The 17476-nt window shown below is 39.6% G+C and overlaps 1 protein-coding gene across 7 annotated transcripts in view; it reads left to right on the top strand.

Annotated features, from left to right (window-relative positions):
- NUP98 (nucleoporin 98 and 96 precursor) overlaps positions 1-15729 on the top strand; it is a 114381-nt gene extending 98652 nt beyond the window's left edge. For 6 of the 7 annotated variants that reach the window (XM_042958461.1, XM_042958462.1, XM_042958464.1 and 3 more), the window contains 5 exons: positions 2548-2769; positions 4975-5216; positions 10289-10443; positions 15006-15117; positions 15247-15729. In XM_042958461.1, the coding sequence (XP_042814395.1) occupies positions 2548-2769; positions 4975-5216; positions 10289-10443; positions 15006-15117; positions 15247-15464 (949 nt within the window). In that variant the 3' untranslated portion in view covers positions 15465-15729. Of the gene's footprint in view, positions 1-2547; positions 2770-4974; positions 5217-10288; positions 10444-11434; positions 11478-15005; positions 15118-15246 lie in introns of those variants that run through there. The other variant, XM_042958467.1, reaches the window with a different exon arrangement.
- The last annotated feature ends 1747 nt before the right edge of the window (positions 15730-17476 follow it).

The following is a 17476-nucleotide window of genomic DNA, read 5'->3' as shown; positions in this document are numbered from 1 at the left end:
TTTTTTTTCTTGACAGTCTACTAGCTTTTGGTTTTACTGCTTATTTCTATTATGTGTCCAGTTCAAAATGAATCAGAAACCTAAATTTCAAACTTAAAGCAGAAAACAAACCAGAAAATCTTTACAACTGTGAGTTAGGCAAAGATTTTTTTGACACTAAATATACAGTCTGTAGAGGAAAAAAATGGTAAACTGGACTTCAGCAAAATTAAAAACTGCTGGTCACTGGGGGCGCCTGGGCGGCTCAGTCCATTGAGCGTCCACAGATTGGAGGAAGATACTTGCAATTCATATATCTGATAAAAAACTTGTATCCAGATCATATAAAGAACTCTTAAAACTCTGTAATAGTTAGGGATGCCTGGGTGGCTCAGTCAGTTAAGCATCTGACTCTTGATTTTGGCTCAGGTCATGATCCCAGGGTCATGGGATCAAGCCCCACATCAGGCTCCGCACTGGGTGTGGAGCCTGCTTGGGATTGATTCTCTCAGACCCTCTCTCTCTGTCTCTCTCTCTCTCTCAAATAAATAAATAAGCAAATAAATAAATAAAACAATAAGAACCTCAATAATAACAAAACAACCCAATTTTAAACATAGGCAAAATATTTAAACAGTTCCTTTACCAAAGAAGACCTGGATGTCAAGCACACGAAAAAATGTTCAGCATCAGTAGCTAACAGGGAAATGCAAGTTAAAACCATCATGGGATACTACTACCCACCTATTAGAATGACTGGAAATTAAAAAGACGTACACTACCCAATGTTGTCATAGATGTGGAGCAACTGGAATTCTCATACACTGCTGGTAAAAATATAAAATGATATTGGCACTGTGGTAAACAATTTGGCTTAAAAAGTTAGACATACCTGCATGCATATGGTCCAGTCATGCCACTCCTAGGTATTAACCCAAAAGTAATGAAAACATGTTTGTATACAGATGTTTATAGCAGTTTTGTTTATAATGGTCCAGACCTGGAAACAAGCCAAATTTCTACCAACAGCTGAATAGGTAAACAAGATGTGGTATATTTATGTAATGGAATGCTACTCAGCAGTTGATACACATAATTAGCATAGTGAATCGCAGGATAATTTTACTTGGTTTTGGAAGAGGTGAGACAAAAAAGTACCTGGAAGCATACCTACTCTATGATTCTAATCTATATAAAATTCTGGAAAATGCAAACTGATTAATCACAGAAAGCTGGTTGCCCAGGAAGAGAGGGTGTAAGGAGAGGCAGGAAGAGAGGGATTACAAAGGGGCATAAAAAAATTTTTGGAGGTGATGAGTGTGTTTGTTATCTTGACCTTGGTGGTAAATTCGCAGTGTGTGCATATATTGAAACTTAATGAAAATTGTGCATTATAAATATGTTATGTTTACTGTATGTCAGGTTTTTTTTATGTCAAAAAGAGAAAAAGAAGGATATCTCAAGGTGCCAGAAATAGAGAAACCAGCGCCAGAAGGAGATAGTAAACCTTGTTCTCAGGAAAGATAGAATTGCTGTGGACTAAGACCTTACATAAAATCCACACTCTGTCCTTCACAAATAGTCTAAACTACACTGTCCAATATAATAGCTGCTATTCACATATGAATATTTAAGTAAAACTTAAAATTAAGTTATTTATAGTATCCACATTTCAAGTGTCTGATAGGCACCTGTATTGACTATTGGCTATCATTGATCAGGACAGATTACAGAGCATTTCTATCATCCCACAAAGTTCAGTTTGACAACACTGGTCTAGAAAAATTCTGTTCATTACCTGAGAAGTGTTAAAAAGTTATAAAATGTCTGGATCTTAGGTGAAAAGGAAAATTATTGATTGGTAGTCTAAGCTCTAAAACTTAGAAGCATGAGATCTTACTTTCTACTATTCTTACGATCTGGAATTGCAAGCTAAGAACTTTACACATTAACTAGTCTAGGACCATTGAAATCTTTGGGCTCCCAGCAGAAGAAAAGGTAAAAGTCTGTATAGGGACACTTTAAAAACCCAGGACACCTGAATGTCCTTATATAAAAAATACTCCCCACTGTAGACAAAATCAGAGGCAAAAATTATAAACCTCTTAGAAGGAAATAACCATCATGAAGACTAGTTAGCTGTTGGAGAGTTAGCACTCCGACAGCTCCATATAATAGAGAAGTTTGAAAGATCCTAAGATAACTGTGTGTTTTAAATGGTTAAGAAAGGTATCAACACTAAAGCAAAGGAATGAAGAGTAAGAATTATGAAGACTCTGTGTACCAGGACAATAAATATCTAGGCCAAACAAATACCAGCATACCTGTCAGATCCCACAGCCACAGAAGAGGAGCTGCCTTCATTTTTGGTAGGCTCTGTAATCTGGCTGAACCTAGAAGTAGATTGATACAGCACAATCTCAGAGGGAGACCATGTGGTCTATAACGCTTCTGTTCTAGGGTGCCTGCCTTTATTATCTCCTAAGCCATAGCCAGAACAGTTGATTTGTTCAGTGCAGGTGGTCTGCTGCCTTGATGTGGTAACACTCCGCACATTCTCCTTTGCAGACATTATGATCTCAACCAGCTGTTGGAACCTCGAAGCGTAACAGCAGATCCTTTGGATTACCGCCTAAGCTGGCACTTGTGGGAGGTGCTGCGGGCTCTTAACTATACTCATCTCTCAGACCAGTGTGAGGGTGTGCTACAGGCCAGTTTTGCTGGCCAACTGGAAAGTGAGGGCCTCTGGGAGTGGGCCATCTTTGTCTTCCTGCATATTGACAACTCAAGGTGAGTGAGATGCCATGAACCCACGAGGTACACCTAAGGCTACAGGGGCAAAGAATCAGTCTCTTAGGGTTTAATTCATTAAGTAAGCGTCTAGAATGTATTTTCGGTCCAGCCTTGTGATAAACTTTAAGACCGTTCAGTCCACAGCTGTCTCTGTATTCATGTGAACAAGTTAGAAGTTTAGTGCCAAATAATGCTGTTTCTCAGGAGAGATCTCTGTGAACTGCAGTGATCATGGAAAACTTTAGACAAGAACAGGAAATAATTAAGTAGAAGAGGAAGGGTATATCCACATGGGGCAACCCATTAACACAGACATAGATTCAGTTGAATGTGGCATGTTTAGGTATTATGCAGAAATAATACTTACTGAGCTGCCTCAGTGGATCTGTGAAGTGATATAATGAGTTGGCAGGGAGCTTCCCTGACTTTTTCTCTCTGTTGCCTTTCTCCCTCTCTGGCCTTCCCTTGCCATCCACCCATGCCTACCCCTCAAGTTTGGTAGCATCATATTTACCAATATATCCTTACTTAGGTGTGTTAGGATTTGGTTCTCTATCCTGAAATCGCCTTTTCTCCATGGTGTGAATGAGATAAATTGATGGAGATTTTTTTCCTGTTAATGGTAGTAGCATGGCATTACACTAGTAACAAAAACATTTATATAGTACTTTGTTGCATAGTACTTTTATATGGATATACACTCTGTTGTAAATACTTTATATCAAAATTAGTGCTCATAATGACTTTATAAAGTAACACTCTTACAATCTGTGTTTTACAGATGAGCAGCCCAAGGCAGGGAGAGAGTAACTTTTGCTCAAGGTCACATAGCTAGTAAATGGCAGAGTCTTCCAACTCAAGACATCCAGAGTCTGTGCTCTTAATCATTATGCTGCATTAACTGTCACGTGATACAGTGTAAAAAGGAGTTGAGTTTTGTAGTCAGACTTGCCTCAGTTCTAGATCCATCATGTACTCACTTTGACCTGGAGTAAAGCTTACTCTTTATCTATAAAATCATAATATTAATCTGTATCTAATCAAAGGTGGTTGTGAGATTAAAGGAGGAAAAGTTGACTTAGCCAAGTGTGTGACTCTTGATCTTCATTTGGGTCATGAGTTTGAGCCCCATGATGGGCATTGAGATTGCTTAATTCAACGTTTTGGTTTTTTTTTTTGTTTGTTTGTTTGTTTGTTTGTTTTTTTACAGAAAGAGAGTAGAAGTATAAAGCATCTAGCACAGCCTTCCCTTAAAGGAATTTCTCCTCTTCTCCCTTACCAGGAAGCAAAATTATTTCATACTTTTCCTTTGAGTTTATTTAAATAAATTCATGGGGAATTTCAGAGGTTAAAAGTCTGGCTAATAAAACTGATGATTCACAGTAGGCTCAAGCAGATCCTATTTCTGTTTATTTATTTAATTTATTCAAGTTATCTCTGTATCCAATATGGGGCTCAAACTCACCACCCCCTACTGAGCCAGCCAGGTGCCCCTGATAAAGAATTTTTAAAAAGAAACAGTTAAGATGAGATTGGGGGGTCCTTGAAAAGCCTTGAAAGGTGTTCAGAAAAGAATCTAAAATGAGAATACTTGTTTTGATTTGAAATTTAAATGGCTGGTCCTTTGGCCCAGATAGATAAGGACTCTAAGGGGACTTGAGATCAGAAAGAATGAGGGTAGCCTAAATCTAGAGGTAGAGAGAAATGAATTAGGAAAGTTGGTAGTTTTGAAGGGGAAAAAAAAAGCAAACAAGGACCTGGAAGAGGCCTTACCTTTAAAAACTACTTTGTTTACTTGTACTGACCATATGGGAGAAAAGGAAGGAAGAAGGTTGGGAATGAACTGCAAACAACTGCTCTGTGCAGAATAGCATTCTCCTATCCTAGTCCTTGATCTCCTGTTACAAGAAAGAAAATAAGGAAAAGAAAGGGAAAGCCTTTTCTTAGCCCTAGACAACCTTTCCTAGAGTATTAGTTTTCAGACTTTTTTGATCATGAAAATATAACGTGCTTAGATACTATTTCATTTAAAAAATAAATGTAGATATGGTGACTTTTTTTTTTTTAAGTGAAGTTTGAAGTCCAGTAAGGGTTAAGACTTGCAGTTTGAGAGACTATCCCATGGATCACTCTGCATTGTCTGAGGCAGTCTTCTCCATCAACGAAGATAGAATTTATTCAGCATTGTCTTTTTTCTTACAGCGTGCGTGAGAATGCTGTTCGAGAGCTGCTTACCCGGCACTGCCAACTATTGGAGACCCCTGAGTCTTGGGCTAAGGAGACTTTCCTGACCCAAAAGCTTTGTGTGCCTGCTGAGTGGATTAATGAGGCCAAAGCAGTGAGAGCACACATGGAATCTGACAAGCATTTGGAGGCCCTCTATTTGTTTAAAGCTGGACACTGGAACCGCTGCCACAAACTCATCATCAGGCACTTAGCTTCTGGTGAGTCCTCCTAGGGCCCGTGTCTCCTGAAATTACCCCAAATTCTTCCAGTCTCTGAATGCCATGATTAGTCTGGCCAGAGATGATATTCTCTATGGGACTTTGAGGTCTTGCATCAGATTACACTTGCAAGAGTTCTCTGTGCAGAGGAAACGTGGCCTGGAGAGGCTAGAGGGACAGGTTGACAGCAATATTGTTACGTCACCATTTGCCAAGGATATGCTTGATATGCATGAATTATGTTAAACTCTTCGTGTACTTAGGGAATTTTATTCACCAAAATTAAAAAAGAGATAACTGATACCTTAGAAATACAAAGGATCATTAGAGACTACTGTGAACAGGTACATACCAACAAATTGGGCAATCTTGAAGAATTGGATAAATTCCTAGAAACATACAGCCTTCTAAGACTGAATCATGAAGAAATAGAAAATCTGAACAGACCAGTTACTAGTAAAACAGATTGAATTGGTAATCAAAAAACTCCCTTGGGGCGCCTGGGTGGCTTGGTCGGTTAAGTGTCTGACTTCGGCTCAGGTCATGATCTCACGGTCCGTGAGTTCGAGCCCCGCGTCAGACTCTGTGCTGACAGCTCAGAGCCTAGAGCCTTTTTCACATTCTGTGTCTCCCTCTCTCTCTTCCCCTCCCCTGTTCATGCTCTGTCTCTCTCTGTCTCAAAAATAAATAAATGTTAAAAAAAATTTAAAAAAAAAACAAAACAAAAAAAACTCCCTACAAATAAAAGTCCTGGACCAGATGGCTTCACTAGTGAATTCTACCTAACATAGAATTAATACCAATCCTTCTCAAACTCTTCCAAAAAATAGAAGAGGGGAGAATACTTCCAAACTCATTTTATAAGGTCAGCATTATCCTAATATCAAACCAGACAAGGATATCATAAGAAAAACCATATTGGTACAGACCAATATTCCTGATGAACATAGATGTAAAAATTCTCAGCATATTATTAGCAAACCGAATTCAGCAATACATTAAAAGGATTATACACCATGATCAAATGGGATTTATAACAGGGATGGTTTAACCAAACAGTGTGATACACCATATTAATAAAATGAAAGATAAAAATCCTATGATTGTCTCAAGAGATGCAGGAAAAGTATTTGACAAATTCAGCATCCATTTATGATAAAAACTAGTTGGCATAGAAGGAGCATACCTCAATAATAAAGGCCATATATGACAAACCCACAGCTAACATCATATTCAATGGTGAAAAGCTTTCAGCTTTTCCTCTAAGATCAGGAAGAAGACAAGGATGCCCACTTTCACCACATTTGTTCAACATAATATTGGAAGTCCTAGTCAGAGCAGTTAGTCAAGAAAAATAAATAAGAGGCATCCAAACTGGAAAGGAAGAAATAAAACTATATCGTTTGCAGATGACATGATGATTATATATAGAAAACCCTGAAGACTCCACCAAAAAAACTCTTGGAATAAATGAATTCAGTAAATTGCAGGATACAAAATCAATATATAGAAATCTGTTGCAATTCCATATACTAATAATGAACTATCAGAGAAATTAAGAAAACAATCCTGTTTTCAATTGCATCTAAAAGAATAAAATACCTAGGAATAAATTTAACCAGAGATCAAAGACCTATACCCTAAAAACTATGACAGTGATTAAAGGAAATTAAAGACACAAAGAAATGGAAAGATATTCCATGCTTGTGGATTGGAAGAATTGATATTGTTAAAATATCGATCTACTAAAACAGTCTACAGATTCAGTGCAATTTCTGCCAAAATTCCAGTGGCATTTTTCACAAAAGTAGAACAAACAACTCTAAAATATGCGTGGAACCACAAAAGACCTCCAGTAGCCAAAGTGATCTTGAGAACGAAGAACAAAGCTGGAGACATCACACTCCCTGATTTCAAATTCAGTTACAAAGCTGTAAGAAACTAAAACAGTATGGTATAGGCCTGAAAACAGACACATAGATCATTGGAACAGAGTAGAGAGCCCAGGGGGTGCCTGGGTGGCTCAGTCGATTAAGTGTCCGCTCCTGATTTCAACTCAGGTCATGATCCCACATTCATGAGTTCAAGCCCCATGTTGGGCTCTGCTTAGGATTCTCTTCCCCGCCCCTCCCCTCTCTGTTTGTGCTCTCTGTGTCTTAAATCTAAAAAATAAACTTTAAAATCAAGAGTAGAAAGCCCAGAAATAAACCCACACGTATGTGGTCAATTTATGACAAAAGAGCCAAGAATATACAGTCTTCAATAAATGGCATTGGGAAGACTGGACAGCCATATGCAAAATAATGAAACTGGACCATTGTCTTACACCATATACAAAAGTTAACTCAAAATGGATAAAGACTTGAACTGTAAGACCTGAAGGCATAAAACTAGAAGAAAACATAGGTAGTAAGCTCCTTGACATCCATCTTGATGATGATTTTTTTTTTTGTTTTTTTTTTTGGATGTGACACCAAAAGCAAAGGCAACAAAAGCAGAAATAAATGGGACTACATCAAGCTAAAAGCAGCACCTGGGTGGCTCAGTCATTTGGGTGTCTGACTTCAGCTCAGGTCATGATCTCGTGGTTTGTGAATTCAAGCCCTGCTTCAGGCTGTGTGCTGACAGCTCAGAGCCTGGAGCCTGCTTCAGATTCTGTGTCTCCCTCTCTCTCTGCCCCTCCCCTACTAATGCTCTGTCTCTCAAAAATAAATGTTTAAAAAAAAAAATTTAAAGAACTCCTAAAAATAACCAAAAAAAACCTGATTGAAAAATAGGCAGAGGAAAATGCCTGGGTGGCTCAGTCGGTTGAGCATCTGACTACAGCTCAGGTCATGATCTCACGGTTCGTGAGTTCAAGCCCCACATCAGGCTCTGTGCTGACAGCTCGGAGCCTAGAACCTGCTTTGGATTCTGTGTCTCCCTCTCTCTCAGTTTCTCCCCTGCTCGCTCGTTCGTTCTCTCTCTCTCTCTCTCTCTCAAAAATAAGTAAAGATTAAAAAATTAAAAAAAAAAATAGGCAGAGTATCGAGTAGACATCTTCCTAAATAAGATATATATAGATGGCTCACAGTTACATGAAATGATATGTGCCACTAATCAGAAATGCATATCAAAACCACAGTGAGATACCACCTCATCCCTGTTAAAATTGCTGTTGTCAAAAAAAATAAATAAGGCTGGTGAGGATGTGGAGAAAAGGGAACCCTTGTGCACTGTTAGCGGACATGTAAATTGGTGCAGCCGCTATGGAAAACAATATGGAGGTTCCTCAGAAAATTAAGAATAGGGGCACCTGGGCCCCTCAGTCTGTTAAGCATTCAACTTTGGCTCAGCTCATGATCTCGCGGTTTGTGAGTTCAAGCCCCACTTCGGGCTCTGTGCTGACAGTCCAGGGCCTGGAGCCTACTTCAGATTCTGTGTCTCCCCCTCTCTCTGCCTCTCCCCACTCACACTGTGTCTCTTGCTCTCTCAAAAAGTAAATAAAATAAACATTGGGGTGCCTGGGTGGCCGAGTCGGTTAAGCATTCGACTTCGGCTCGGGTCAGGATCTCACGATTTATGAGTTCGGGTCCACGTCAGGCTCTGTGCTGACAGCTCAGAGCCTGGAAGCCTGCTTCGGATTCTGTCTCCTCCTCTCTCTGCCTCTCCCCCACTTGTGCTCGGTCTCTCTCTGTCTCTCAAAAATAAATAAATGTAAAAACAATTTTTTAAATAAAAAAGTAAATAAACATTAAAAAAGAAAAAAGAAAAGAAAGTTAAAAATAGAACTACCTACCATATGATTCAGTCATTCCATTTCCAGGTAGCTATCCAAAAAAAAAAATGAAAACACAACTCAAAAAGATACATGAAACTCCATATTCATTGCAGCATTATTTACAGTAGCCAAGATAGGGAGACAACCTAAGTGTCTATCAGTGGATGGATAACGAAAACAGTGTGTGTGTGTGTGTGTGTGTATTGTATATATAGGCAATGGATTATTATTCAGCCATAAATAAGAATGAAATCTTAGTATTTGCAACAATATGGATGGACCTCAAGGCATTATGCTAAGTCAGAGAAAGACAAATACTGCATGATATCACATTATCTGGGGAATCTTTAAAATAAGAAAAAAAAAAAAAAGGCTTATAGATACAGAGAACAGATTGGTGGTTGCCAGAGAGGTGGGAGGTGGAAGTGGGCAAAATGAATAAGGGAGTCAAAAGATACAAACTTCCAATTACAAAATAAATAAGTCATGAGGATGAAATATACAGCATGGCAACCATAGTTAATAATACTGTGTTGCATATTTGCAAGTTGCTAATAATAGAGGGGGAGCCAGGCTGACTCAGTCAGTGGAGCATGCAACTCTTGGTCTTGGGGTTGTGAGTTCAAGCCCCACAATGGGTGTAGAGGTTACTTAGAAATAAAATCTTTAAAAAAAAGAAAGTTGCTAATAGAGTAAATCTTAAAAGTTCTCATCAGAAGAAAAAAATAATTCTGTATGGTAACATAACCAGACATTGTGGTTGATCATTTTGCGATATATCCAAGTATTGAATTGTTATGTTGTGTATCTGAAACTAACATAATGTTATAGGTCAATTATGTCTCAAGAAAGAAAACAGAGGGGTGCCTGGGTGGCTCAGTTGGTTAAGCATCCGACTCTTGATTTCAGCTCAGGTCATGATCTCACAGTTTCGTGAGTTCTAGCCCCATGTCAGATTCTGCACTGACAGCGCAGAGCCTGCTTGAGATTCTCCCTTCCTCTCTGCCCCTCCCTGGCTCATACCCTCTTCTTCTCAAAAATAAATAATAAATTAAAGGAAAAAAAAAAAGGAAGAAAAAGAAAACAGAAAAAAACACCCAGATGTCTCTGTTTGGGGAACTGAAGCAAGAACTTTTTCACATTTTTCTTTGGAGAATTTCAAGATATCTACTTGAAATATCTGTGCAATTCTCTAGTTCGACCCAACATTATTTCCCCTTCCTTCCTGTTTTGGATTTCTGTCATGTCATCTGTGTACTTTTGAGAACCATATACTTGTGCAGACATAGTGCTTAATATTTTGTTTCTTCAGATGCCATCATTAATGAGAACTATGACTACCTGAAGGGGTTCTTGGAAGACCTGGCACCTCCAGAGCGCAGCAGCCTAATCCAGGACTGGGAAACATCAGGACTTGTTTACTTGGACTATATTCGGGTCATGGAGATGCTTCACCAGATACAGCAGGTACCTGAGTCTTTGAACTACTGCTTGGTTTTCCTTTTCCCTGGCCGTTAAAGCCACAGAGACCTCAAAAGGCCTGAGCGACCACTTGAAAAACTTAATGGCAAAGATAGAATGGTCAGTGCAAAAGGGATGTTTTGATGAGGCTAATTTGCTGTAATCACTATGACACTTGTATCAAAACTTAAAAAAAACTTCTGTTTTGTACTTATTACCAGTGGTACGTACAGTAGACATGCCCGAGGCTTGTCCATAGTCTCCCCTTGTCTAGCCCTAGTTTGAGTGAACAACTCAGGGATGAGAGAGATAGGAAGGTCAGAGATTTGGTGAAGGTAGTTTCATACATCATTTGGCATGTTTAAAATTGCATATATTAACAGTTTTTTTAGTCTTCATTAAAATGTATTGGGGTCAGTCTTGATAAGATCATAAGAGAGACCTCCATTGCTTATAGCACAAAGACCAAACTCTGGAATATAGAATTAAAGCCCATATAAAGGCTTTTACCTTTCACTCCTGCTTATTCCTACTAGTGTTACCCCCACATTCCAGATGCCACCTTCTCTAATCACACTAAATTACTCATGGAGTTTCCAGCAGAATTTGTTTTATTTCACTCTTGAGCACACATACATTCATCCTTTAAGATCTGCATTGCTGGGGGCACCTGGGTGGCTCAGTCAGTTAAGCATCTGACTCTTGGTTTCTGCTCAGGTCATGATCTCCTGGTTCCTGGGATGGAGACCTCCCTACATGGGGCTGTGTGGTCATAGCACAGAGCCTGCTTGGGATTGTCTGTCTCCCTCTACCTCTATGCCCATAGCCCCCTCTCTCTCAAAATAACCTTAAAAAAAAAATTTACATTGCTGTAAGCTCTATTTTGTTCTCGTTTTCCCCAAGAAATGTTTATTGCACTTTATTTTTTACTACCAAAGCACTTGGTACATTAGTCTACTAACTGTATTTTAGTTACTTATCTACATCTGTCTTGCAGTTATCATGAGCACCTTTTGGGGAGATCTTCTTTAAGATTAAAGGTAATAGAACATAGAGGTTAAGAATCGAGTTCTAGAGCCAAACTGTTAGATTCAATTAATGGTTCTCACTCATTAGCTATGTGACCTTAAGCAAATAAGTTAATGGCACAGATTATCATAGATACTGACAGTTGTCACAAAGCTTAAACAAAATACACTGTGTTTTAGCAGACTACTTTATATATACTAAGTGCTTAGTAATTATTATCTGTTACCCTTATCAGAATTCCCACTACCAGTATAGTGCCTGGCACATAATATGCATAACTTATTTGCTACATGTTTAAGATGGATTAAGAGCATCATCCCTAAATTATCACTGAAGAAAACTCTTTTCTAGTTGAACATTAATACTTTAACACAATCTAGTTATTGAGAACTTACTATGTCCCAAGCACTGGTGGATTTGGGGGATATGAAGGTAAGCAGTACTGTATGTTTTACCCTTACCAAAGTAATAATTTTGTTGAGGAAGATATTTCCAGGTAAACTAACAGTTACTATAGAATGGTACGTGTAACGATTAAGCACAGAGTATCTTACAGCAACACATAAATTGAGTACCTAACCCAGTCTGAGGGTTATAGTAAGGCTTTCTAGAAGTGAGTCTCATTTCTTTCAGATGAAAAAGAAGGATGGGTGGGACAGAATGCTTTAGCAGAGAGAATAGCGTAAGTATGAGTCTAGAGGTCAGAGAGATCGTAGTGCTTCCAGCGAACTTTTAATAAGAGTAAGTATTGGTGTGTGGAGTGGAAAGGGAAACCGTGTAGGTGTAGTAAAATCACAAAATCTCTCACCTGGACTGCTGTAGTAGACACCTAATTGGCCTCCCTGCTTCTACACTTGTTCCTTTACAATTTATTTCCACACAGCAACCAAAGTGATCCTCTTTTTTTTTTTTTTTTTTTTAATTTTTATTTTAACGTTTATTTATTTTGAGAGAGTGAATGAGTGGAGGAGGCGCAGAGAAAGAGAATCCCAAGCAGGCCTCAGCACTGTCAGCACAGAGCCCAATGCAGGGCTCGATCTCCTGACCAGGAGATCATGATCTGAGCTGAAATCAAGAGTCAGACGCTTAACTGGCTAAGCCACCCACGTGCCCCAGAGTGATCTAATATACAAATCATATAATCTCACTCTAAAATCATTCCAGGGGCTTGTCATTTCACTTAGAATAAAGTGCTCCTTAGGAAGTCTTAAAAGCTCTGCATGAATAATTCTTACCTTTTTCGTGCCATGGACCTCCTTGACAGTCTGGTAAAGCCCATGGATGGCTGTCTAATGTGTTTTGTTGCAAAAATTTGAATACATGGGATTACAAAAGAAACCAGTTATGTTAAAATATAGTTACCAAAATATTAAGAACTTATAGTAAGTAATAACTGCTTTATTAAGATCTTAAATAACAAGCTCAGCAGTGGATCTTCTAACTACTCTAATTTTGAAATGCTACATTTAAAAATCACTAACAACTGTAATGTAATATGAAAATAGCTGTGATTTCTGCTGATGACAAAGTCACAGTTATTGCTTGACATCCACATTAATAATTAAATGCTAATTTTTAGTAAAAAAAAATTTTAGTAAAAATTTTTCCCAGTCCAAGTTCACAGACTTTCAAAATTCTAAGGACCCCAGTCATGATCCACTGGTATATAAAACCTCTCCAGTTTTATCTTTTTCTATTCTCCTCTTTAAACTCTGCATTTTAAACTGCTTTTAAACTCTGCACCCAGGTACCTGGATAGCGCTCAGTTGGTTGAGCATCTGACTTCAGCTCAGGGCATGATCTCGCAGTTCATGAGTTCGAGCCCTGTGTTAGGCTCTGTGCTGGTAGCTCGGAACCTGGAACTTGCTTCGGATTCTGTCTCCCTCTTTCTGCCCCTCCCCCCACTTGCTGTCTTTCTCAAAAATAGACATTAGAAAAAAAATTTTTTTAAACTGCATTTTACCATTCTTTGCATTCCCATCTTGTAGTTTTAGCTGTTCTCTTGGCCTAGAAAGCTTGACCCTCTCGTTAAGGTCTCTAGTTAGATATGACCTTCCTCAAGGAATCCTTTCCTGATCCCCCAATCTGAAGTAGCCATCCAGTTTTTCTACCACATTACCCTCTTTGATTCATCTGCATAGCTTATGATTCTTTAAGATTTATTTCCAATGGTTTCTTTATTTTCTACGAATTTCTTGAGAGCAAAGACCTCATTTTATTTACCACCTTTAGAAGTCCAGTTGAAGACTGGATTATTTTGGATAAAAAAGTACTTGTAGAGGTGTTAAATGGTAGATTCTGCAAAGCCCAAAAATAGATTCAATGAGAGAGATACTTCGTGGAAGGGTTGAAGGAGCATTTGGTGAAGGAGGAGGTATTAGTATAGTTAATGTAAGAGTTTGAGAGAGGAGGGCTAACCAAGAGTCACATGTGAGACAAACAGGAATAAGATGCTGCTGGAAAGTATTCAGAACATAATAAAGAATAAAAAATACAGGGTTCGTGGCTGGCTGAGTTGGAAGAGCATGCAACTCTTGATCTCAGGGTCATGAGTTGGAGCCCCACACTGGGGGTAGAGATTACTTAAATAAATGAACTAAAAAAAAATTTTTTTTTAAAGAATAAAAATACAGGGGTTCCTGAGTGGCTTAGTTGGTTAAGCAATTGACTTCGGCCCAGGTCATGATCACCCGGTTCGTGGGTTCAAGCCCCACATTGGGCTCTCTGCTGACAGCTCAGAGCCTGGAGCCTGCTTCAGACTCTGAATCTCCCTCTCTGTCTTCCCCTCCCCTGCTTACACTCTGTCTCTTTCCGTCTCTCAAAAATAAATAAACGTTAACAAAAATAAAAAGAGTAAAAATACAGACTTGCTTTTTAGAAAGGTCACTCTGGCTACCGGATAGATGGTAGGGAAAAGGATGTAATGGGGATGACACTGAAGATAGTGATCAAGGTCTTAAGTAATGATAACCTCAGCTAGGGTAAGTGGCCCTGGAAAGGGGAGTGGAAAATTGGAATATTAAGCTAAAGATTTAGTAATCATCAGCACATTAATCATAATTGAAGCCATAGGAATGGATCGCGACGCATAGAGAGAGGGCATACAGTGAGAAGAGGGCCCTGTGGTATTTTAGAGAGGGTTGTGAACTTGGAGTTAGGATACCGAAATTAAATACTAGTTTGGGCTCCACTTTTTACTTACTGTGCATTCTTAAGAAGTCATACAATTTCTCTGAGCCCAGATTTATCTGTATTTTTGGTGCCATGTTAAAGCTTGCTAGTTAAAATGGTTCATGAATGCTAATCTCCAGACTTGTCCATTCTGGGGCTCTATGTACTATATGTTACTTTCCTCTGGTGGATTACTGCTGAGGTTGCGCCTTGTCCTCAGTGATTAGGCTGTATAGTGGTTACATGACACTGCCAGTCAGTTTCGCGGGTTTTCTCTGTTGTTTCGGAGCATTGCATAGTCAGTCTATGGATAGAATTGGGTGAGGGGACCTCCTCTTGGCCTAACTGGTTTCTCTGCTTCTTTGTAGATGGATTGCTCAGTTTATGAAATGGAGCAGTTACACACCAAAGTGACCTCACTGTGCAACCGCATACAGCAGATCCAGTGTTACAATGCCAAGGATCGCCTGGCCCAGTCAGGTAAGCCTCCATCCTTTCCCTGCTTCCTGCCTGCATGTTTCCTGTCTTTATGATTATTATACCTCTGCCCTGATGCCCTCCCTTCCCACCCCTCATCCTTGGTCCCCACTCCATTTTTTTTCTCTCCAGACATGGCCAAACGTGTAGCCAACCTGCTGCGGGTGGTATGGAGCCTTCGGCATGCCCCTGATGCAACCTCCGACTCAACACCAGACCCTCAGCGAGTCCCTTTGCGTCTCTTGGCTCCCCACGTTGGCCGACTCCCCATGCCTGAGGACTATGCCTTGGAGGAACTGCGTGGTCTCACACAGTCCTACCTGCGAGAATTGACTGTTGGAAGCCAGTGAACCCCAAGTTCCTCCCAACACACTCACATGCTTGTTCACACTCACCACACAAAGATCCTTTGCATTGAGTTGATTGGCACTGTTTGCCATTCTCTTGGTTAGCTGTGGAATCCATCCTGTTTTCCTGCTGCCCCAAGCAGCAGCCTCCATTTGTTCAGGGCTTTTCTTACTGAACAAAACGTAAGGGCTTTTGGAACCCAAAAAGGAGTCAAGCCTCTTTTTACCATCCTTAAAAAACCATTCTTTTTTTTTTTTTTTTTCTTTTGAAAAATGATCAATAAAACACCTTTGGCAGAATCCCCCCCCAGAGAACCAGGGAATCCTTTTCCACTCTCAGCCATTCTGGATCTTGTGGCCCTCCATGCCAGCCTGCTACCCTACTCCTACCTCAGCCCTTTTATACTAGGACAAATGTGTTAATCAAAGACTGTCCTTCCTTAACAGATGAACTATCCACACAAGGAAGGAGAATCTGTCTCTTAAGTAGGTTGATGACTTGGCACTGTTTTAGAGTCCAAAGAGGGTTGGACTGAGTTAGGAAGCAGTAACAGGGTCTTTCTGACTCATTTAGGGTAGAAGTGAGTGCCTGCCATGGAGGGATGAATCTTCAAGGCTTGTTTGTTCTGCCTTGAATGTTGCATGAACACCAAACCTTTCCTGCTACCATGTGCAGGAACTCTTGGTCACAGACCCCATGTCTCTAGGAAGCTCCAGAACTCAGTTTGATCCCTGGTTTTCAGTCATCTTGCTAGGCCTCCATTCTGGATTTCCCTGAAGAGTTTGGATAAAACATGGCAGGTTGGGTAGCCCTCCTCATCCTTTCTCTTCTAGCCCAAAGCATTTCCTACCCATTGTCTACAGTCCTAGAACATAAAACCATTACTGAGGCAGGCAAGGAGCTGGGCTTTAGGGGCTTTAGTGGAGGGCCTTTGCTACACTGCTGCCAGCTATGGGGAGTCCCAGGTAAAGACCTGTGACAGCTGGTATTAGGTCTGTCACAGACAACATGGCCACCTCTAGGTCTTTATGCATGAAGATTATGTAAAGGTTTTTATTAAAAAGTATATATATATATATAAATAAATGATCTAGATTATTTTCTTCTTTTTCTGAAGCTACTTTTCTTAAAAAAAAATAAATAAAATGAAATGTTTATAGCATTCCTGCTATTGGCCTTTTCCCTTTGTGTTTTTTGAGCCTTCTTACCCCAAGGAGCTTTATAGTAGCCTCAGTTGATCTGCAATCTAAACGGAGATGGGGCATGGGTTAAAGAAAGAACAATCAAAGGCTAAATTTATGAGCAAATTTAGGGGTGAGTAGGTTGAGATTATTAATTAATCCTGTTTATATAAAAATATTTATAAGCATTTTTTTATGTGCTTGGATTCCCAGTGAGGGATCAGGGAAGAGTCTCATTGCCTTTAGGGTTCAAAGCCTCCTGGCTTTTCTGCTCTGGAGGTTTTGTTTGTTTTTAAAACTTGGATCATACTCATGTTCCATTGTGTAATGGGGTTAATGATCTTTTATGTTGCTGCTAAACAGACCTGTTTTGCAGAGGGAGCAGATGGGTCTGATGAGTACTATTTGTGGTGGGGTGGAGGTTGTTTGTTTTTTGGTCTGTTAAACTGAAGTTGTCAGCAAATTCCAATTAGGATTAGGCCAAAGACACTGGGACATGGAGGAATTTGGAATTTGGAGCTAAAGCAGAGTAGGTCTGGGGCTTCCCTTTAATTTAGACCTGCAAGGACAAGGGTAACTCAGCTGGGAATCTCCGTTACTGACTGTGAACCTGAGTCACAGAGCATTACTGGGCTTCTAGCAAAGAATTCCTGTTCTGGTTTCCTTGTGAGAGAGGTGTTGTGTGAAAAGTAAATGTGCCTTAGAAATGGTTAGCCTTTAGAAGTGTTAAAGAATTGTGAATATGTGCAGTGTTTCCTCTTAGGACAAGTATTTCATATCCATGTATTTTTTAAAGGCTGTATGTCAGATGTTTATCATAGCAGCTATGTTAC

This window comes from Panthera tigris, chromosome D1 (assembly GCF_018350195.1).
Source record: "Panthera tigris isolate Pti1 chromosome D1, P.tigris_Pti1_mat1.1, whole genome shotgun sequence".
Lineage (NCBI taxonomy): Eukaryota > Metazoa > Chordata > Mammalia > Carnivora > Felidae > Panthera > Panthera tigris.
The sequence above is the reverse complement of the archived record's forward strand: the minus strand, read 5'-3'. Positions and strand labels throughout refer to the sequence as shown.